Source organism: Trichosurus vulpecula, chromosome 8 (assembly GCF_011100635.1).
Source record: "Trichosurus vulpecula isolate mTriVul1 chromosome 8, mTriVul1.pri, whole genome shotgun sequence".
Classification (NCBI taxonomy): domain Eukaryota; kingdom Metazoa; phylum Chordata; class Mammalia; order Diprotodontia; family Phalangeridae; genus Trichosurus; species Trichosurus vulpecula.
The window spans coordinates 55,572,301-55,596,125 of NC_050580.1; the positions used below are offsets into that span (position 1 = coordinate 55,572,301).

General features: G+C 40.3%; 1 protein-coding gene across 1 annotated transcript in view; it reads right to left on the reverse strand.

Moving 5' to 3' along the window:
• The window catches only part of CFAP70 (cilia and flagella associated protein 70), an 85,671-nt gene that overhangs the window by 31,538 nt on the left and 30,308 nt on the right, over positions 1-23,825 (reverse strand). The window contains exons 9-15 of the mRNA XM_036736508.1: positions 22,474-22,608; positions 19,827-19,967; positions 19,217-19,294; positions 17,935-18,026; positions 11,791-11,855; positions 3,515-3,702; positions 1,158-1,289 (exon numbers count right to left, since the gene is read on the reverse strand). Of these exons, the coding sequence (XP_036592403.1) occupies positions 1,158-1,289; positions 3,515-3,702; positions 11,791-11,855; positions 17,935-18,026; positions 19,217-19,294; positions 19,827-19,967; positions 22,474-22,608 (831 nt within the window). The remainder of the gene's footprint in view (positions 1-1,157; positions 1,290-3,514; positions 3,703-11,790; positions 11,856-17,934; positions 18,027-19,216; positions 19,295-19,826; positions 19,968-22,473; positions 22,609-23,825) is intronic.

A 23,825-nucleotide genomic window follows, 5' to 3' on the forward strand; every position in this document is an offset into this window, starting at 1 on the left:
GGAATGTATAATCAACCAGAGTGTGCGTGGGCCAGCTATTACCTGGGTCTTCATCCCTGAAAATGCAGCTAACTGCCACTGTGACCCTTTCTCCCAAACTGGTTAAGTGTTTACATTTCTATAGTTTTCAAAGGCTGGCACCACCAGTCTACCTTTAAATTCAATGTGGTTGTTCCCTTTTCTCTTTAAACACCTGAGACAGTGGGTAAGTTTTTCTTTCTTTTTCTTTTTCTTTTTTTTTTTTTTTAGAGGAGGGAAGGAAGGGCAATTGGGATTAAGTAACTTGCCCAAGTGTCTCAAGCGTCTGAGGGCAGATTTGAACTCAGGTCCTCCTGACTCCAGGGCCAGTACTCTACTCACTGTACCACCTAGCTGCCCCCAGAGGATAAATTCTTCAAAAAAGATTTTACCAATGACCAACAGAAAGAGGCTAAGAGAAAATAAACTAACAAAGAACAGAATTATAAATAATCAGAACATGACAATCAATCTGGCTATCAGTGGGAAGCCAATTTTGTTTGCTCCTATCTAATTAGTCTCCTGGCTAGGAACTGTCATCTCGACAAAGAAGAATCCCAAGTCTCTAACCCAAGTCTTTTGTTCCTTCTCCTCTTCTAATCCAGCATTCCTGACAGTCCTGCCACCATTGGTGGGGCGGGGGGGTCCATGAGAATACTGGAATGAGGCAATGCACTTAACAAAAGTTTTTCTAGGAGTTTAGAGATGAACAAAAAAGAAATTACCACCATATGGAAGAAACACTATCACGGTCACATTTGTTGAGAAACAGTGCATGCTGAGCATATTTGTGTGTTCATCTGGTTAAAAAGGAAGGAGCTGAAAACAATAACGAGAAGTAGTGTTTGGACAGAGAACAGAACGTTCTCAGGTGAGGAAGAACAGGATCCCAGGGAACACAGGTGTCGAACACTGGGCCTGCCATCCACATGTGGCCCACAACATACCTGAATGTGGCTGGACCAGATTTAAACAGAATTGGGAAATATTTAACAAAATAAATAAAATACAATGTGGTTTCCAAAGTCAGTATGCAGCCTGCGTGTTCCATTTGACTTTGAAACCACTGCTATAGAGGAAGGCAAGGTTGACGCCATTACCTTCTGTGGGTATAAGTCAGGAAAAACTGGGTTAAGTACCTGGTTCAAGGTGACATGCATCTGATCCACCAAGAATACATACAGCTCACTGATAAATGCCTGCAGCTCCTCCTGATTCTCAAAGGCCGTCGTCTTCAGGTACTTCTCTCTCACAATCTTGACCACTGCATGCTGCAGGAACACAGAATGTCCATCTGACAACACTTTCCTACATACCAGGTATAAGCCTGGTCTCCATTTTCTGTCCAGACCTTGCACCAAACACCTTCTTGCTGACACTTCAGAGGTGAAATGATTTTTCCCTTAGTCTCTATTACCATCTACATAATAGCTGGTCTTTGGAAGTTGCTATGATCAAAAAAAAAATTGTTCCCCTACAGCCAACCTGGAGACAAGACCCTCTGAACTTTGCTAGGCTGGTCCTCAGACAATAGGTAGATTATCCTTCACTGGACGTGTATTTGAAGCCTTCCTAGCTTCATTAGAACATGGTAAAGTTGATGCTCTGGTGACAAAGCTTTCAAGAACCCAGAGTTGCCCCATGTCAGGATGAAGAATGGGAATAGGATTTTAAGTGTGATGGGGGCCCTTCCATATATTTGTTGTGGGAAGAGCAGTAAAGTCACAGAATTGCTGCAGCAGTTCAGTGTATTTTCTGCCATTGTAAAACTTTCCTCAGCAGCTCCTTCTCCAACATACCTTTTCCTCTGCTTGGCTGAATATGCCAAGTGTAAATACTTATGACCAGTGAGCTCTACCAGGTGATTTCCTACCATATCTTTCTGTTCTGTCAACCAACTGATTGTAAGGACTGTCTTTCCCAGTCTCTTCGTCTTTTGATATATTACCACTTTCCTCTTTGCCAATAACAAAGTCTGGAAAGTCAACTGAATCTGACCTAAAGAGCTTAGTCATAATTTAATAAAATTGCTCTTTACAACACTATTAAAGATTTGTTCAATGTAACCAGATTCCCAAAAGGGCACTTATATCTGGTGCAGAGATGAATATAGACTACAGAGAAATGAAGAGTAGTCTTTCTTGTATGAAGCGATGCTGTAGGGATAAATTGAGAAATCAGTATCAATGATACTTTGTCAGTATCCTGAGGCCAGAGATGCTATTATCAGGCTTGGCATGAAGAGGAACCAAGGACCCAGTGTTTATACATTCAATTATACTAAAGATTGGGAAAAATCAGCACTCTCTCTGTAATTAAATTAGATTAGAAACTCCCTAAAGATAGGAATCATGTCTTCTACTTTCTCTACTCCCCAAGAAACTTATTACAATGTTATAAAAGCAAACGAAAAACAAAAAACAGCTCATTAAATCTTTAATGAGTTGAACTAAATCAGCCTAGCAGAAAGCCCCAGGGAAAGCCTATATTGAACAATATAGATATTTGTTTTGGTCAGGGCAGACTGGTAAATCAGGATTATGTTCAAATGGCCTGACTATTCATCCTTACTCTCAATTTTAAACTTCTAGAAACATGGCGATATATATATATATATATATATATATGTGTATATATATGTGTGTGTGTGTGTGTGTGTGTATATACACATATATGTGTGTATATATATATGTGTGTGTGTGTATGTGTGTGTGTGTGTGTGTGTGTGTGTGTATACACACCTAGTTGGATAGCGCCAAATTGGTCCGGTAGGAAGAATTCTGATCTGGTAGGTAGGAGATTGGGTTTTAGCTCCAGCTCTGACACTAACTAGCTGACATTTTCTTTCTTCTGCTAAACTGTTCCCACCTCTCAAAAGGGGATCATGATACTCATCTTACCAATTTCTCAGGGTCGGTGTAATCAAATTATATAAAGCTGCTTAGAAAAATTAAATAGTGATATATAAATGTAGGCAGCTGTTCTTATAATCATGCCCAAGACTATGGCTGAGGCCAGCGATGGAGAGAGCTTTCTCTCTGTTCTCTGATTTCAGTTTCCATGAGATTTTCAGTGACAACTTCCTCAGATTTGGAGGACTATTCTTAGTTTACAAGTTGTTAAAATGGGATAAAATTTACATGGGAAATGGGAAGAAGCTATTCAGCATGGGACAGAGCAAATTAGGCAACAGAATGAGCAAAAATGTAAAGGCTCCTGCTGTCCAATCCAACAATGAGTTTCCTGACTTACAGATGGACCAGTGGATGCTCTGTCCTGAGAGCAGAAGTGAAACATTAATTTTTAGCTATTCATAATAAGAATGAATACTACTCAATTCTAGGATTTTGTACATGCATCCAGTTCTCCTTTGAGTAAGGTCTTTGAAGAAAGAGAAGGTAAAGAGGGTAGTATATTAATTAGAGCAGGGAAAACACTGTTCTGGGAGGTACCTAGTAAGCCCTCAATAGACTTGGTTTTTGAATGAATGTTTTACCTTAAGTTGTTCTTTGAAAGCAAAATATTTTCCAGAGCAATTGAGCTCATAATTGAGCTGGCACTTCTGATCCTCCAAGGTTTGGTTATCCAGATCTTTTCCTGTAGACAGCTCTTTACCAAACATCTTGTGGTATTCTTCTAAGATGGCTGTGGCAATGTTCTTGATCTGAGCGTGGTAGTCATCCACTGCCTAGTAAAATGAGAAATCAGAATCATAGAGCATCTCAGAGTCAGAAGGGAACACGGAGATCTTCTAATCCAACTCAAACATATCCTTTTCAACTACCTTGGCAAGCAGAGAAAATAGCTCTGAAGTCAGCCCATTTAACCTTTTAGACAGTTTTAATTTTTAGGAAATTTTTCCTTATGTTAAGCAATTTGAGTGAATTCCATCTTGTCAATCAATATCTTTACAAACATGTAGCAAACTAATCACGATATTCCAGCAAAACTATCATCTCTCTCATTTTGGACAATATGCATTGATATGACCAAAGATGATCCTTCCTTTCTTCCTTCCAATCTTCCTTTCTTGTGCTATGCTATATTTATTGGTATTTCCACCAAATGCTTTCTTGATGACTAAAATCTTCAACTATAGTAGAACCATATCTCCCTTTTCCTGTATATAGGAAAACTGAGTTTCTAAGCCCAACTCTAGGGCTTTACATTTTCTCCTATTAAATTTCATCTTGGAAAACCCTTGTCAGCAGATCTCCCTGGTGAAGGCTCACTTTCTAAGATATTTATGGACCTGAGTCAAATATACAAGAATAAGAGCTATTCCTCAATTGATAAATAGTCAAAGGATATGAATAGGAAACTTTCAGAGGAAGAAATCCAAGTTATCAATAGCCATATTAATCACAAATAATTAGAGAAATACAACTCTGCAGAACCACCTCACACTTATCAAACTGGAAAAGTCAACAAAAAATGACAAATGCTAAAAAAATAAAAATTTTTAAAAATGACAAATGCTGGAGGGACTGAAGGAGAACAGGTACACTGATGCACTATGAGTGAAGCTTTAAACTAGTCCAAATATTCTGTAAAGTAATTTGGAATCATGCCCAAAAGGCTATCCTTAACTGTGCATACTCTTTGACCCAGCAATAATACCTCTAGGTCTATACTCCAAAGGGATGAAAGAAACAGGAAAAGGCCCCATATGTACAAAAGTATCTATAGCACCTCTTTTTATAGGAGCAAAGAATTAGAAACTGAGGAGATGCCCATCAACTGGGGAATGATTATACTGATGTATTATTATAATGGAATATTTTTGTGTGGTAAGAAATGAGGTTGGAGATGGTTTCAGAAAAACCTGAGAAGAACTATATGAACTTTTACAAAGTGAAGTGAGCTGAAAGAGGAGAAGAGTTTGTACAATAATATAAATATTGAAAAAATAATCAACCTTGAAAGACTAAGTACATGATCAACACAATGACCAACCACAATTGCAAAGGAATTCCAAACAATCCTCAGATGAAGCATGCTTTCCACCTCCAGACAGAGCCAATGGACTCAGAGTATAGACTGAAGCATATTTTCTTCTTTCTTCTCTTTTCTTCCTTCCTGCCTTTCTTCCTGACATGGCTTATGTGAGAATTCATTTTGTATGACCATATATGTTTATGATCTGGTCCAGCCATTCTAGAAAGCAATTTGGAACTATACCGAAAAACATATTAAACTATTCATATTTGACCCAGCAATACCATTAGGTCTATACCCCAAAGAGGTCAAAGAAAGGGGGTGGAGCCAAGATGGCAGAGTAAAAGCAGGGACTTGCTTCGGCTCTCCTCCAAACCTCTCCAAATAAAAAATGACTCTAAACAAATTCTAGAGCAGCAGAACCCACAAAAAGACAGAGCGAAACAAATTTCCAGCCCAAGACAACCTGGATGGTTGACTGGAAAAGGTCTGTTGCACAAGGCTACAAGAGAGGAGCACAGTCCAGTCAGGCCATGCCAGCACAGACCAGGCCCCAACAAACCCAGAGCAGGCCTCAGGAGACTAAATCACTGGCAGCTGAGGAGATTTCTAGACTTCTCAACCCACAAACGCCAAAGACAATTTATAAGTTCAGTGGGAAAGGTCTGGCAGACCTGGGTGAGAGAGGAGCATAGACCAGCTCTGGCCCCAGAGCAGCCCCAGGGTGGCAGCAGTGGCGGCTGCTTCCAGGGCTCTCGGCCTACAGACAGTAAGGGGAACAGAAGGAGATTACCGGAGTCTCTTTCCTAGCACTGAGGCAGAATTCTGTTGCTTTGCCCATACTTGGATCTGGGTCACAGTCCTGGGTGGTGGTTCTGGAGCAAGGAGGAGCACTGGCATAGCAGAGCTTGTGGAAGCAGTGGAGAGGGAACCCTCCTCACAGTTCCAGGGCAGAAAAGAGTATTTGTGTTCACTCACTGACCAGAGCAGAAGCCAGGAGAGGAGTAAACGCCTCTCCTTGGATCATACCACCATGGAAGAACTAAAAACTTATGGGTCCCTAGAATTATTTCTGAAAACAGTTGCACAAAACCCCTGTCCTTGGGACAGTATGCCCTCTACACTGGACGCAGAACCCTATCTTAACAAAGAGTTAAAAAGTCAAGTAATTGGGAAAATGGACAGAGGGAAAAAAATCAGACTATAGTATCTTACTTTGGTGACAAGGAAGATCGAAACATATACTCAGAAGAAGACAACAAAATCAAAGTTCCTACATCCAAAGCCTCTAAGAAAAATATAAATTGGTCTCAGGCCATGGAAGAGCTCAAAAAGGATTTTGAAAATCAAGTAAGAGAAGCAGAGGAAAAATTGGGAAGAAAAAGGAGAGTGATGCAAGAAAATCATGAAAAAGAGTCAACAACTTGCTTAAAAGACCCCCCAAAATACTGAAGAAAATAACACCTTAAAAATTGACTAGACTAAATGGCAAAACAGGTCCAAAAAGCCAATGAGGAGAAGAATGACTTAAAAAGCAGAATTGGCCAAATGGAAAAAGAGGTCCAAAAGCTCACTGAAGAAAATAATTCCTTAAAAATTAGAATGGAGCAAATGGAAGCTAATCACTCTATGAGAAATTAAGAAATTTTAAAACAAACCAAAAGAATGAAAAAATAGAAGACAATGTGAAATATCTCGTTGGAAAAACAACTGACCTGGAAAATAGATCCAGGAGAGATAATTTAAAAATTATTGGACTATGTGAAAGCCATGATCAAAAAAAGAGGCTAGACATCATCTTTCAAGAAATTATCTAGGAAAACTGCCCTGATATTCTAGAACCAGAGGGTAAAATAGAAATTGAAAGAATCTACCAATCACCTCCTGAAAGAGATCCCAAAAGGAAAACTCTCAGGAATATTATAGCCAAATTCCAGAGTTCCCAGGTCAATGTTAAAATACTGCAAGCAGACAGAAAGAAACAATTCAGGTATTGTAGAAACACAATCAGGATAACACAAGATTTAGCAGCTTCTACATTAAAGGATCAGAAGGCTTAGAATACGATGTTCCAAAGGTCAAAGAAGCTAGGATTAAAACCAAGAATCACCTACCCAGCAAAATTGAATGTAGTCAACAAGGGGGGACAATTGACATTCAATGACATAGAAGAATTTAATGCAATCTTGAGAAGCCAGAGCTAAATAGAAAAATTGACTTTCAAATAAAACTCTCAAAAGAAGCATGAAAATGTAAACAGGAACAAGAAATCATAACAGACTTATTAAAGTTGAACTGTTTACATTTCTATATGGAAAGATGATATTTGTAACTCATGGGACCTTTCTCATTATTAGGGTAGTTGGAGGAAATATATATATATAGATAGAGGGCACAGGGTAGGTTGAATATGGAGGGATGATATTTAAAAAATAAAATTAAGGGGTGAGAGAAGAATATGCTGGGAGAAGGAAAAAGGGAGAGGTAGAATGAGGTAAATTATCTCACACAAAAGAAGAAAAAGCTTTTAGAGTGGAGGAGAAGAGTGGAGAGGTGAGAAGAAATGAGTGAACCTTACTCTCATCAGATTTGGCTTAAGGAGGGAATAAAATACACACTCAATTGAATATGCAAATCTGTCTTACCCTACAGGAAAGCAGGGAGGAAGGGAATGGGGAGGGCAGATTGAGGGAGGTGATAATCAGAAGCAAACCCTTTTGAGGAGGGACAGGGTCAAAGGACAGAATAGAATAAATGGTGGGGGGCAGGACAGGATGGAGAGAAATATAGTTAGTCTTTCACAGCATTTCTATTATGGAAGTAGTTTGCATGACTACACGTGTATAAACTATATCAAATTGCTTGCCATCTCAATGAAAGTGGGTGGGAAGGGAGGAAGGGAGAGAATTTGGAACTCAAAGTTTTGAAAAATGAATGTTAAAAATTGTTTTTACATGCAACTGGGAAATAAGATACACAGGCAGTGGGGTATAGAAATCTAGTTTACCCTACAGGAAAACAGAAGGAGAAGGGGATAGAAGGGAGGGCAGATTGGGGGAAGGGGTAATCAGAATGCATGCTGTCATGGGGTTGGGGAAGGGGAGAGACGGGGAGAAAATCTGGAACTCAAAATCTCATGGAAGGGAATGTTGAAGACTAAAATATATAAATTGAAATGTGGAAAAAAGAGGTCAAAAAAGAGGAAAAGGTCTTATAACTACAAAAAATATTTATAGCAGTTCTTTATGAAATAACAAAGAAATTGTAAATTAAGGGGGTACCCATTAATTAGGAATGGCTAAACAATTTGTGTTATATGAATATGATAGAATACTATTGTGCTGTAAGAAATGATGAAGTGGATGGTTTCAGAGAAACCTGGGCAGACTTGTATAAACAGAGTGAAGAAGATAGAACCAGGAGAATAATTTGTACAACAATAACAATACTGTAAAGTTAACAACCTTAGACTTAGGAATGCTGATAAATGCAATGATCAATCATAAATCCAGAGGACTCATGATGAAATATGCTGCCCACCTCTGGATAGAGAGATGATGGACTCAGAATGCAGACTGAGTTATTTTTTTTGGACATGGTCAATGTGGCCATTTCTTTTGCTTGACTATACATGTTTGTAAATGTAAAACATTTTTTTAAAAATTTCTCAATGGGATTAAGGGGAGAGAGGTCAGAGCTAGAAGACTTTCATTGATTGAAAAAAAATTCTATTAAAAAATAAAAGAAAATTGACCTTATTAGATTGATCCTTTCCCAATACAGTCTCCATAAAATTTATAAAATAAAGGTTCATGACAGCCACATCACTCTCCAGTCTGAAAAACTTCAATGGCCCACTATTGCCTCTTGGACAAAATATCTATTTTATACTTAATATTCAAGGCCCACTACCATTTGGCTTTAATCTAGCTTTCCAGATTCATATTCCATAATATGTACCCCCCCTTATACATTCTACATTCCAGCTGAACTAGACTACTAGTGTTTCTCAGACTTGACACTCCATCTCCCAGTTCTGTGTATTTGCACAATCTACCTCCCCATGCCTGTAATACGACAATCTCTTCCAAACGATACCTCCTAAAATCCTTAGTTTCCTTCAAGGCTCAGCTAGTGTACTACTTTCACTGTCAAGACTGCCCTGTTGTCCTCAGATGTTAATGCTTTCTTCTTTTTCAAATTTGTCTATTCGTATTTGTTTGTGTACATGAAATATAGTTGCAATAAAATGTTTCCTATTTGTCTTTATATTTTCAATGTCTAGCAAATGCTTTGTATATCTGGGTTGGATTGAACTGAATGGTTCTAGCTTTTTGAGATCTTTTTGGTTCCCTATTCTATCATCTAATTTAACCCTCCTAGCTTTTAGCTATCCACAGAATTGAAAAGCGTATTCTCTATGACTTCATGCACATCACTAACAAAAACACTGAACAGAACAGGGTCAGGAATACAGCACCACAGCATGCCAGTAAAGACCTCATCCCATTTAAATGTTCCTTCAATAATCACCACTCGTCGAGTTCAGTGGTTTAATCATTTCTAGATCTACCCAAACCATAGTAAAATCTCAGTCATGTCTCTCCAATTTGTTCACAAGGATAAACAAATGCCTTGCTGAAATACAGATATACTCTATCTAAGGCCTTCCTTGATCTACCAACCTACTAATAACCCTGTCAAAAAAAAAAGGAAATAATGTTAGTCTGGCATAACCTATTTTTGATCAAACCATGCTGACTTTTAGTGATCATGGCTTCCCTTGCTAAGTACTCACAAATTTCCCCTTTAACAATATAATTGTTATGGAATCTAGCCTGGAGACTTTGAAGAGGTCAAGAATCCTGGCTCTGAAGTCAAAATTTGGACTGAGTTAATTAGATGGCTTCAAAGAACCATATAACACTCCAAATGCAACTAATTTTCTTCCCAATTGGATGGCAACTATACCAGTAACTTGGAGAATGATGCAGTTTGGATTGAAGAGTAATCCCATGTGAATACCTGACCATTCAAACAAGGTCTGGAATTTCGCTATTGGTGACAACTCTGGGATTTGACAACAGGGGACAGTATAAGGGCAATAGGATGTTTTTGTTGTTATCACCATATCTTGTAATAATGTGTTATTAGGCCACAATATCAACCCATTTTTCATGGCAACTTAATGGTGAATTTTTTCTAAAACAAAAATCAAATTTGTCATTCTACTTTTATTATATATGCAAAGTAAACTAAGCATTTTGTTTAACCTAAAGGTTGATGTGGGCCTTACTTTCCCCCAACCCCAAAAGACCCACAAGACAGGGTGTCCCAAAAGTCTTAGTGCCATTTTAAGCCTTCATAGCTCATAGAAAAGGCAGGGTGTGCCCAAAGCCTTCATGCCATTTTCAGCATTCGTAGCTTCTCATGGCACAAAGACTATCTCTTCTAAGACAAAACTGATACACATATTCACTCTACATCCACGTTAGCACATTTTCTTGAAGCCTTTAGTGACCTGGATGGCCCTGGGGAAGTCTTGCTATCACACAGATGTTCATATCCAAACAAGGCAGTACCAGTTGGGATGCCTAGAGGGCAAAATGGTCACCAAGTTTCTCCCATCAATCTCACATATTTAATCCACAAAAAATAGTGGTAAAATTTTATGATACAAAAGACCCAGGTCACTGGATAAATGCAATTTTGTGGGTCAGTTAGCTTTGTTGATTTTACCTGGCTGCAAATAAAACAAATGAAGTCTTGCATTTGAAAGCACAGAAAACAAATTTTCTTTACAGATACAGATTACACCCTCATACTGATGTATCAATGGCCTCAAAGGGGACCAAAGATAAGAAGATAATTCTCTCTCAATAACCAATACTTAAAATAATTCAAAAGTACCTGTTCTCCTAATGTTGGGTCAGGAGTATTACATTCACATATGCTTAACAGCCTAACACTACAGTTATCCCTTCCACATTGCAACCTTCCCAACTACGGTTTTGATATATTGCTGATCAGCATTAAATTGGTTCAGAAAAACCTGGAAAGACTTATATGAACTGATGCTGAGTGAAGTGAGCAGAACCAGCAGAACAGCAGAACCACTGTACACAGTAACAGCCACAGTGTATAATGACTGATTTTGATAGACTAAGCCCTTCTCAGCAATGCAAGGACCTAAAACAATTCCAAAGGTCTCATGATGGAAAATGCTGTCCATATCCAGAGAAAGAACTATGGAGTTTGAATGCAGAATGAAGCAGACTATTTTCTTTTTTTGTTTTGTTTTGGCTTTTTCTTTCTCATGGTTTCTCCCATTTGTTATAATTCTTCTATACGTCATGACTAATGTGAAAATATGTTTAATAGGAATGTATATGTAGAGCCATATCAGGTTGTAGGCTGTCTTGAGGAGGGAGGGGGAGAAAATTTAAAACTTATAGAAGTGAATGTTGAAAATGAAAAATAAATAAATTAACTAATAAAAAATAAATTAAATGGGAATTTGGGGGGAGTTTTGCGGAAGCCACACATAATACATGAAGGACAGCAGACGACACAGAAAAAGTTTAGAAATTCAGAAATGCACAAAATACATGTATACTATTGTATAATATCAACCCAAAACTTACAATAAGGTACTGTGAACAACTCATAAAGAAAAAGAAAAAATTCAAACTTCTTCTCTGGTATGAAGAGAGGGCCAAAAAACATTTATGCGGATTTTCCAGATTGTGGGGGTGCTGTACCCCTAACCCTCACCCCCTAAAGCACCCCCATTTGGAAGGGATAGCTGTAGTGGTCTCATTTCATTTCTGGTACTTGCCTTCTGAGCTCCTCCTGTTCGGCGGACTAGGGCGGGTCGTGGAGGAATCATTTCCTTGACCCTGATAGGAGATGAAAAGAGAGTCATATTCTGTCTATAATTAAATCCTGGGGGCTTATCACACTGAATTCCTAGTATAGTTCTACTCTTCCTGCCCCAGTGGGAGAAATGGTTTCTACTCTAACTCGGATACTAACAAGCATGAGCCCACATGGAACGTCTCCAAGTAAGGTATTGTTGCAAGCCAGGCAGGAAAGCGATTTAATGGGCTTGTCTAGCATTCTCCCAGATAGGCTGCCTGGCTTTTTATTTGACAAATTTCTTTGTTGTGCTAGGGAGCTCGTAGTTTCAAGTGAAAGCAAAATGGCTCTCTGGAAGAAGAAGAATTATAACAACAGCGACAATAACATTAATGATAGCTAGCATTTACAAGGTACTTAAAGGTTTGCCAGGCGCTTTAAGATATCTCATTGTCATCCACGCAACAATCCCAGGAGGTAGGTGCCATTACTATCCTAACTTTACATATGAGGAAACTGAGGCTGATTGATTTATTGACTTGCCCAAGGTCACACGTCTAGGAAGTGTCTGGGGAAAGATTTGAACTCAGGGTCTTTCTGACTCCAGGTTTAGCACACTATCCACTGTGCTGTCCAGCTACCTGGAAGCTGATGTCTGGATTGATAAGTTACTCCTGAACACTCAGCATAACACAGCAGGAGAATCTTTTTCCCATCGTATGTAGGATGTGGTATTGCTGATGTTCCCTTTATCAAGTATCATAAATTCTGATGACAAGTCCAAACCACCCTCAAATCTTAAAGGTCCACTTAAAAGCACCGAGTCATGAGTCAGTAGATCCTTCGTCAGTGTTCCTCTCTGCTCTTAATTCATTTCAATCCAACGAATACTGATTAAACATCTCCTATGGCCAAGGTAACATGTAGTACCTGGTGTGGGATAAATGGACACAAAATTAAGGACAACCCTGGCCCTTGAAGAGTTATGTTCTAAGGGGAATACAACATATGTGCAAGGAAGTGGCGTGTAATGGCAGCAAAGGAGAAACCCAGGTGTGGTACTCTGGGAAAATTCAAGAAGAATGAGAAGGCTTTGGGCTGGGCACCAGGAAGGCTTTGTGGAGGAGATGGCATAAAGGACAGATTCTGGAAAGCCAAGTTAAGGGTGGGATGGAGGCCATTCCAGAAATAGATGCTGGCCTGCACTAACCCACAGAGGTAGAGAGAAAGCCTGTCCCATCAGGAGCACCCAGCAATGCAGTTTGGTTGGAATGGCAAGCCGAGGGAAGGCTAAGGAATTTTATACTTTTATCCCACAGACAATAGGGAGCCACCGCAGGCTGAGGTCAGACCTAAGCTCTAGCATTATTTTGGCAGCTGCGTGAAGGACCATTGGAGAGAGAGGAGACAAGGCAACACATTAGGTGGTTTTTGTGCAGTAGTCCAGGCAGAGGTGATGAGGGCCATTCAGATCTTCAGCGAGAATGTGAGAAGAAGGCAACATAGAAAAGAGGACAGATTCAAGAGATGTTGTAGAGGTAAAATCAACCTGACTGACTAACTGTCTGGCTATAAGGATGTGGTAGAAAAAACACCAAAGACAATTCTTGGGTTTCCAGGCTGGATCACTGGGAAGATGGCAAGAACTGGGAGGATGGGCCAGTGTGATGGAGAAGATGGAGAAATGAGGATTCAGTTTTGAACACGATGACTATGAGGTGCCAGAGAGATCTAGAAACAGAAATGTCTGACAGACAGTTGGAGGTGAGGGACTCAAGTGCAAAGGAGACACCTGGGCTGCATATCTACATTTTGGACTCTCCATTCACTAAAAAACATGGCTGACAGACCCTAGGTTAAGAAGCCTTAACACAGAAACAAAAGAGTGCCTGGGAGGGAGCCCAGGGAGGAGGAATCAGATGGGTAGATGGAGAATTAGGAGAAAGCAGGGTCACAGCATCTCAGGGAGGAAACAATACAGATGGGAAGGGGTGATGCATGCTGCAGAAAGGCCAAGAAAAGTAAGGAAAGAAAAAAGGTCGTCAGTTTTGTCAACTGAACGTTCCCCGTGAACCTTAGAGAAAGCAATTTCAGTAGAGTGGGAGGGTCAGAAGCCAGACTGCAAGGGGTGAAGACAGAATGGGTGATAGGAGGAAAATGAAGCTAAGGAACTGGCAATGCCTGGAGGAATGTATGCTATATTTAATAGTTTATCAGTGAATGGGTAGCCAGGTGGCTCAGTAGATAGAACTCTGGTCCTGAGGTCAGGAAGACTCATCTTCTTGAGTTCAAATCCAACCTCAGACACTTGGTAGCTGTGTGATCCTGGGCAAGTCACTTGACCCTGTTTGCCTCAGTTTCCTCATCTGTAAAATGAGCTGGAAAAGGAAATGGCAAACCCCTTCTGGGTCTTTGCCGAGAAAACTCCAAATGGGGCCACAAAGAGTTGGACATGACTGAAAAATGACTGAACAACAAATTATCAGGGAATGGGAAAAAAGAGGATGATAGCTTGAGGAGATAATAGCAAACAAGTATATAAAACTTTAAGGTTTACAAAATGCTTTACATATTTTATCTCATTTGGTCTTCAACAACTTGTGATGTAGGTACCGCTGGTGCCCTCATTTTAATGATGAAGACACAGAGGCTTGCCCAGGGTCACAAAGCCAGCAAGTGTCTGAGGCAGGATTCAAACGCAGATTTCCCTGACTGCAAGGCTGGTGCAAGGTGAAGGAAGGTTTTTTAAGGACAGGAGGAGCACGTTCACAGGAAATGAGGAAGAAATCAACGTGGATGAAGATATTGAAGGAAAAAGAGAGAAAGGAGAGGCTGATGAGGCCAGTTCTTGAAGCAGCCGAGATGGATCAAAATCGAGAGCAGGAATGAGGGGGGAAGGGCTATCTCATCCTCAGTGAGTCCAAGATGTCGCAGAGTGGGGCTGGGAGCTCCTGAGAAAAGTCAGGAGCCAGGGGTTAAGCTACCGGGCGCACACCAGTCCTCAGTCTGGGACAGTGGAAAGAATTCAAGGGTCAGGAAAGCTTTGGCTTGGGCACTGGCCATGAGTGAGCCATGAATGGTGCTTTCCACAGAGTGAGCGCTGCTGAGCTTCCGCCACTTCAAAGGGAGATAACAAGACCTCCAAAGCTCCTCCATAAGGCTGCTCTAAGGAGCAAATGAAGCAATGCCAGTCCTGAAGAGCTGGATACATGCAGGTTATTGTCATTCTGTGGGCTCCAGCCCCTCACTCTCTCCTTCTATGATGTGATAGCAGGGTTCGTATAAAAGCAGGGACGTGAACTAGGGGAACTAGACTTTTCATCTTCTCTCCTGTAGCATAAAGGGGTAAATTACTGCAAGTAATAACGTCTCCCAGGAAAGTTCTCTAGCTGCTCATTTTTCACTGGGATAATGCCAATAATAAGATCCTAGGCCCACTGCTTCAGAGTCGGATAGAGTCTGGTGACAATTAGCACATATATGCACTTTGGAGACTGAGTCTGCACTGTACATTATCTTAGCTGTAGGTACTACAAGGCATGATTATTCCCACTGTACAGACGAGAGACTGTGGTTCCAAGAAGTTAAATTATCTGCCCATGTGAGGGCCTCGGCAGGGCTTGATTGCAGGTCCTCTGGACCTCAAGTCCAGCTTTCGATCCACTATGACACTGCCTCTCGCTACCTTAAGGACTTACGATTTTATCATTATTTGTATACCCTCCACTAATGCAGATTCCTCCCTTAATAGATGGTTTTTTGAACTGTCATGGCTGAAAAACTTAACCAATATGTGAGTGCTGTTCTGGTGACAAACCTCCAAAGCGTCTTCAGAGTCCATCTATGAGGCCTGTCCTAGAAGCCTCAATGACTGAGTAGTGCTGGCCGGCTCACTTCTCTGGCACAATATACTCCCCACAGAGCTCAGACGGCTTAAGCCATAAGCATTAAGACAGAGCTTCCGTTTACTCTCCAAGAGCCTCCCAAGAAAACCTCATTTGAGCCCTCTATTAGCTCTGTGACATATTGATACAAATGCCGTTTTCCCAGTTTCAAAGATGAGGAAACAAGTAGTGGAACCAGGACATGAATTTGATGCTTCTGACTCAAAATCCAGGGCTCTCTTTGCACTGCACTGCAACACCCCAACAAGGCCCAAGTTTGACTTGACCGTGTCTGTTCAAATATCAAATATCTAAACCCTAAGTGTCAGTGAAATGTTGAAACATTAACTAAACAGTTAAGACAAAAGACATCCATCAAGGCCAAATAAAGTGGAAAAAATATGTTCATACACAATTTACCACTTTGCTATCCATTCTAAGTAGCAAAAAAAATATAAAAGAAGCAAGTTTGTATTACTCACAAGACACAAAGGGAACAAATGGTTATTTGCAAGGGAAGTTTAAGGCTATTTTTATCATTTTCAGTCTTCTGGAACAACTTCTGATTTTTAGAAAGTACTAAGAACATAAGTCTTGTAACAGCTTAAAATAATAATTAAGGTCTAAGAGAAATTAAAGTAATGAATAAAAAATTAGAGAAAGTTTTAGAGTTCAGACGACGATCTGTACAATTAGCTTTCTAGTTCTCAAATTATAGCCACAGACCCTGTCTGGGAGGCAAGTGGGCTTAAGAAGGGCTAGTGATTCATGCAGAGAAAGAACCACGGGGTCCGAATGCACATCAGAGCAGACTACTTTCTTTTTTGTTGTTTGTTTTTTTCTTTCTCGTGGCTTTTCCTTTTTGTTCTGATTCTTCTTTCACAACATGGCTAATGTGGAACGATGTTTAATATGATTGTACATGTATAGTCTATATCAGATTGCTTGACGTCTTAGGGAGGGGGGAAAGGAGAGAGGGAGAAAAAAGTTTGGAACTCAAAATCTTATAAAAGTGAATATTGAAAACTATCTTTACATGTAATTAGAAAAAAATAAAATACCATTTTTTTAAAAAAAAAGGAGAGCTGGTGATTGATCCTTAATTGGAAAATCCTAATTCATCTTAACGTAATCGGCGAGTCTATACTTACACTATGAATACTGTTGCTTACTGTGTTGTCAACTCAACTGTTTTAATAAGAATATATTTTATTATCTGCATATATTCATTATCTATGTCCATTCAGACATGTATACTCACTGATGACATTAAGATCTGAATTAGGATTTTCTATTTAGCCATCTTGCTGCTCTGGTGCAGCCTTCATCACCTTGTGCCTGGATTATTGCAATAACCTGTTGATCGGTCTCTTTCACATGCCTCCTCCCATTCTAGTTTAGCCTCTACTCAGCTATTCAATTGATCTTCCTAAAGCTTAGGTCTGATCATGTCAACCCCTCCCCATCTCAGTAAACCCCAGTGGTTCCGTATGATTTCTAGGATGAAATAAAAAATCTTCTGTTTGGCATTCGAAGCCCCTTGTAGTCTGGTACTCCAACCCCACCCTACCCCTACGCTTTTTCAGCTTTCTTCCCCCTTACACCACCCCTCTTCCCTCTTACGCCTCCCCCATGGACTCTGGGATCCAATGACAATGGCCTCTTTGGGGCTTCTCATACAAGACACTCGATCTGCCAACTGGATAATATTCACTGGATGTCTACCATCCCTGGAATTCCCCAACCTCATCTCCATCTCCTGGCCTCCCTGGCTTTTGTCAAGTTGCTGTTAACATTCCACCTCCTACAAGAACTCCTACAAGAAGCCTTTCCCAGTCTCTCTTAATTCTAATGCTTATTATCTCCAATTTATCCTGTCTATAATTTGTCTGTATATAGTTGTCTCCTCCATTAGACTGCAACCTCCTGAGAGCGAGGACTGTCTTTTGGCTTTCTTTGCATCCCCACAGCTTAGCACAGTGCCTGGCACATAGTAGGTGCTTAATGAATATTTACTGACTGACATACCTACACAGAGATCATCTGGTAAATTAAGCATTGTTTTTTATTATATAGGAAAATGACAAAAGCATAATCAAAAGGAGAATTCATCATTCCCATCTCTCCTTTTATTGCTTAGCACATAAGATTCAGAGGCCCCAGTGTCAAGGCTGATTTCTTGTAAATAGCGCTACACTATTTCCACAACACAGATAAAGTCAATCTTTTTACATACCGGGAGGCAAGCTCTTCTGGCAATCGCTTTGGTACTAAGGCTTTCTCCAGTTCAATCTCCAGAAGGAGGTATGTTCCGGCTTCCAAGTATTGCTGTGAAGACATTTTTTGCTTTTCTCTAAATCATTCTATTAACAAAATTTTTGGCAGTAGTCAAGAGCTTAAGTATAAGTTTCAGGTTTTTTTTAAGTTAACAAGTATATTAAGCACCTATTGAGTGCTCAGCATCAGGTCAAGCTGGAGAGAAACAAAAGGGGGAGGTAGAATAAATGGTCCTCAACCTCTCTAACACGGGATAATAGCTGTGGAGCTGGAAGGGCCCTGGGAGGGCCCTCTACTTCAAGCCCTCTACTCACTTACAGGACGATGAAGCCTAGAGAGGTGATCACTTGCCCAATGTCACACAGGTAAGACAGTGGCAGAGCCACGGGCTCTATTCCCCACCCAGGGACCATCCCTCCAGATCCAGGGCTCCTTCCACTGACCAGGCTGCTTTCCTTCTTTTATTCCTGTCTTAATCCTGCCCAAACCACAAGGTCCAAATTAAGTCCTTCCATCTTTATGAAACTCCCCAGACACTCTAGCCCACAGGAAGCTAATTTTTCTCTGAAATGACAGCACTTATCATCACTGCCATTCACTATCACTGTCTGTCTTGGAATATCGTGTATTATTCCTTATCTCCCTTACTAGACTGAAGTTGCTGAAGGGAAGAACCATGAAACATATTTCTTTGCATCTCCCACAGCACCCTGAATATAGTAAATATGCTATACATATCTTCTAATTTGATTTGATTTCTAAATTTTCTGTTTTGTTGGGAAGAAATGAAGGATTAAACATTTTTCTGATTTAAGAAAAATAGTTTATTCCATATTATATTAAAATTTTTTTAAAACACCTGGGATTTCATTATGCAAAGTACAAAATATATTTCAAATGAAAATGAAACTAAAATGTAAGAAATTAATAGAAAGACATTTAAAAGAAAATTCTGTTTAGGCTTAATGATTCTTCCTCAAAAATTGATTCCTATACAATAGTGGCTTACACTTAAAAGTTGGGCCTTGCGGTATCTCTAGCATCCTGCACTCAAAATGCACTCTTTCTTTCTATGGGCCCCTATGGACTCCTGGGCTGTCTGGATAGCCCTTTCAGCTTTATAGGTTTTTATGCAAAACTCAGAAGGCAAGGCACTAGTTGGACTCCCACTCCACCGGACCTACGCTTGGGACTCTTGGGCCTTCTGCATGTGTCTGACCTCGCCTTTGAGTCACCATTACCTGTCCTTCTGGATTCTGGTACAGAGGAGCTTCACTTTCCAGGGGGTTGTCTGAGCTCTGAGATTTTATACTAGATGTCTGTAAAAAAAAAGAAAGAAGAAAGAAAGCGCACAAAACTCAACAAAGTTTCATGTGTCCCTGGATTAGCAAGTACAACAATACAGACAATTCTACAAACTACGACTTCCTCATTGCTGCTGTGGTGGTGGTCAATTTGTTTTGGGTCTAGACCTGTGATTCAATAGGTATTGGGGAATCCCAAAGGGGAAAACTCACTCCACGGGTGCATATACACATCAGCAGTGACCTGTCTATAATTTACAATGTTAGAGTCACTCAAGCCCTTGAGGTCTGGGAGTTACACCAGCACGGCAGAGCAGCAAAGACTTGAACTCAGCAACTCACAGCTGGTCTGTGTCAGAGGTCAGACTTGGGCCAAGGCCCTCCTGACCCCAAGGCCAGCCTCCTCTCCACAACCTCATGAGTGATCCTATCAGTTCAAGAAAGCTTATTGAATACTTGTGAGGAGAAGACACTCTAGTCTCAAATACCATCTCCAGACACTCGGCCTTCCATGCAGCATACATTCTAAGCTCCACACCTTCCTTACAGTGTCTTTCTCTTTGGGTGGCTTTTCCTCCTTCGCGGTCTTGGTGAGGATTGGTTTAGCCAGTGGGGAATTGACCCCTGTAACATTTCCCACTTTGTTTTGGTGACCAACATCACGGAAAAGGCTGAACAAACACTTGGTCTGAAAAAAAGAATGAATCAGAGGGAAAATGAAACAAACTAAAGACAAACTCGTATGTCATTTTTTTACATGGTTCAGTCCTTTAGTTAATTACAATATTAGGGAATCAAACAGCTAACTATGACCTTGATTACTAAACAGTTCCCCTGTTTCCGTAAGGATCTCAGCTAGTCTGGAACAATAGCTATTTTCCTCTTTAAAAATGCTTTTAGGTTTTTTATATAGTAATCATATCCTTATATTTCCTTCTCCTATAACCCTCCTTTGTACTACAGAGAAAAATAGTCAAGCAAAACCAACACAGGATTGTAATTGGCCTTGTCTGACACATTTCAGCATCTCTAGACATCTGAACATGAGAATCAACATTGGTCTTTACATTTATTCCGAGCTAGGTTGCCCTTTTGTGTTATTTTTATTTGTATTACTAGAGTTATTACACGTGTTGTTTTCCTAGTTCACAGAACCACAGGATCACAGAACCTCGGAGGCTCCTAATTCCACAGATGAGGAATCTGCTTCCTGGACTGCTAAGTGACGTGCCCACAGTTACACCAGCAGAGCCTTGAAGTCAGTTCCTCTGACTCCACATGCAGCCACCTTGGGTCTCTAGAAAAAGGACTACAGGTTCAAGGCACTCTGTGGGTCAGTATCCACTCAAAACCATAGCCTGGACTGAATTTACTTTTACCAGCCAGCCCAAGGTCACATTACTTAAAAAAGAAAAGGTATTTAATCAAACAGAATAGCAAACAGAGCGACAAGTAAAGATCTCCCCAAGCACAAATGGTGTATTCTCTGCCACAGGTCACATGCGAAGAAAGTTAGGGTTAAACAAACAAAAAAGGCCAGACGAAGAAACTGAGGCACATTCCCACCTTTACTATGCACATCTGCTATTACTAAAAGGTGATCCTCTTTTGTTTCTCCCTTCTGGCTCTCTCTCTCTCCACATTTATTAAGCATCTTTTATATGCAAGGCACTATTCTCTGTTCCTTCATACACATCCCTGTCAGCCCCAAACCTCAGGGATCTCTGGGTCACTTCTGGCTACCCCTCTATTGTACTTTCTGGAATCTCTATTCTATTATTAAATAAAAACCAATAGAAAATAGAATCAAAAAAATGTATTCTACTGATGCAGTGCTTACAACATTTACATGTTTAACTTGTCTAAGGAGGGAAATACAACCAGGCTTTAACTTCCTTCACCTTCTCCTAATTGTCTTGAGGTGAACCCCCTGGAGGCCACTCAGCTGACCAATGCAACACTACCCAAATAAAGATAATTTAGATGTAAGATGAATTGGCTTTAAAAATAGATCGAGATCTTCATAACAGCCTGTGTGGGATGAAAAACCCTCACCAACTAAAAAAAGTTAATTTTTAATAAGGAGCCATCTCAGGGTGGGAACAGAAATAAAATTTTATTCAATTCTCATGAGACTAGGGCATCCTCTACCAGAACAGATCTAGCAAGGGAGGCCCAGTACAAGAAGCAAAGCACCAATAATTATACCTAACGCAAGAGAATTCCCACCCACCTCTGACCCATCTCACCATTGGCTGGGAGACAGGCTTACAATCTGAGCACCAAAAACTAGACAAAGAACCAGGAAATCAAGGCACAGAAACTCCAATTCCCATTCTCTTAGTTAATGATTACAACTGAGGTGACATCTATAAATCTGAAGAAGGAGAATAGAATGGGCGGGGGGAGACCCTCTCCATTCTTTTACAGTAAAGGAAAGCAGGTCACAGTGACCCTATCCTTACTGAGCAAATCTTTAAACCAGAACCAGAAGAAAGAACAAAAAGCTTCAGGGTAAACTTTCCCAGAGGCTGAGCAATCAGACTCACAGCCTCAGCAGAATTTTCCACTTCCCTATTTTCCTATTTCTTGATTTTTAAACATTTCTAAGTATAGATATGAATAGACATAGATATATATTTGTACATATATATTCCCTGTGAAATTTCACATCTTATTTTCTCACTACCTCACACATAGCCCAATTCTCCAGCCTGAGGGCTACTTGTCTGTATGTCGTATACATACTGTTTCCCCTTGGTAGAATGAAAGGTCCTCAAGGGCAGGGGTAGTTGGGCTTTTTGTCGTATCCCCAGGGCCTCACGTGGCACCTGGCATAGAGCAACCATTTAATAAATGCTTGTTGAATTGCACTGCATCACATGATTTTTCCATGATAAAGTAATACATATACATATATACACATATATACATTCCTGAATTTTTCATGTCATAACCTCAGCTCCCATATATCAAGGTGTTCATCCTTGCTGACCACAAATCATCCGTGACCTCTCATCTTGTGCTATTTTTATTTATATCTTTCTGCAGATTCTCAACAGAGAATCGTATCTAGTACAGTTAAGAATTTTGATCTAATAATAACTCATGTTTCTTTAGCATTTTAAGGTTTACAAAGTACTTTCCTCATGAATAATAATACAAAAGATAAAGATCATATAGTTATTTCTTACCTTCTCATATACTTGACCATCTAAGTAGGGATAAACACGGAAAGCTCCCCGAATTCTCTTTACACCAGGGTACAACAAAGGGACCACGTTAACATATGCCACACCATGAAAGAAAACCTGTCCATCATCATCACTCTGAAGGAATAAATTGAGAGAAACTATTAGTCATATGAATCAATGTCATTGAATATCTTTTGGTTCAGAAGCTATCAAGGCATTGAAGGAATTTGCCTTTTTGTAACTTCTCCCCATTCATTGCTTATAGTTCATCCATCTGTCATGCAGATAGACTTTCCAATACCTGACAGCCATTTTCAAGTATTTAAGGAGATATTATATGGCAGAAGCAGTAAGATTTTTCTGTTCAGCCCCAGAGAGCAAAACCAATAGTCACAGGTAGAAGCTGCAAAGCGATAAATTTAGTCCAAATGTTGGAAAAAATTCCCAACACTTACAGCCATCCCAAAGTGGAGGGTGTAAAAGGAGCCCAGTCAATGGAGCGCCATCATCAGGACACATGTAGTGTGCTCTCCCTGCTGCCAGTCAGGCTATGTGGAAGTGCTCAAAAGGCTGCTTTGCGAAATGTGTGGTGATGTCTAATGGCAGGGTCCTGTCCCCAGATTCAGAAAATACATACACACTCTGTAACTGATTTCAGTCTGCTAACCCACAACATGAGGAGATTATGGATTGGTTGTTGAGCTGGAATTGGGTCACATTCAAAAGGTACTAACCAATCTATCTATCAAACAAAATTACTCTTATTCCTTTGACTTTTGGCCATGTTCAAAAGAGGTAGCAAGGACTGCTGTGAGCTCTCAGTGGGAAAAGAGGATGGAAGACTGTAACTCTCCCCCGATCTGGAAGCTGGGATTTGCAGGAGGTCAAACACGAGTAAGGCAGTAGCCAAGGCCCTGAAGTACCCTGCTTGACCTAGCCCAGCAGTAGCAGAGAGGTAGGCTCATCCATCTGATGGCCTGTTATATTTAGAAGTTGACTTGGTGGGGGTAAATGCTATGTGTAAACTGCTTTAAATTTAAGCCCACACTCCCCAAGGACTGAGCTGGTATTGGGAGAATATGCCCCCAGGTGCTGAGGGGGAAATGCCTCCTAATTTCAATTCTTGCTATACCTTTGCAGTAAATATCCTTTTGTAAAAGCTAATTAAAGTTAATTGGTTAAATGGACCTGGTGCACCAATCCATGGTGATTACCAAAGGGAGAATGGCCTAGAAAACTGGGGCTGGAGCTGAGAGTTGTAGAGAAAGGCATCCTCCATAAACCTTTAATGATCATTGTCAATCAAGGCATAAAGAATCATAGAATTTTGGAGTTGGAAATGATCCCAACTG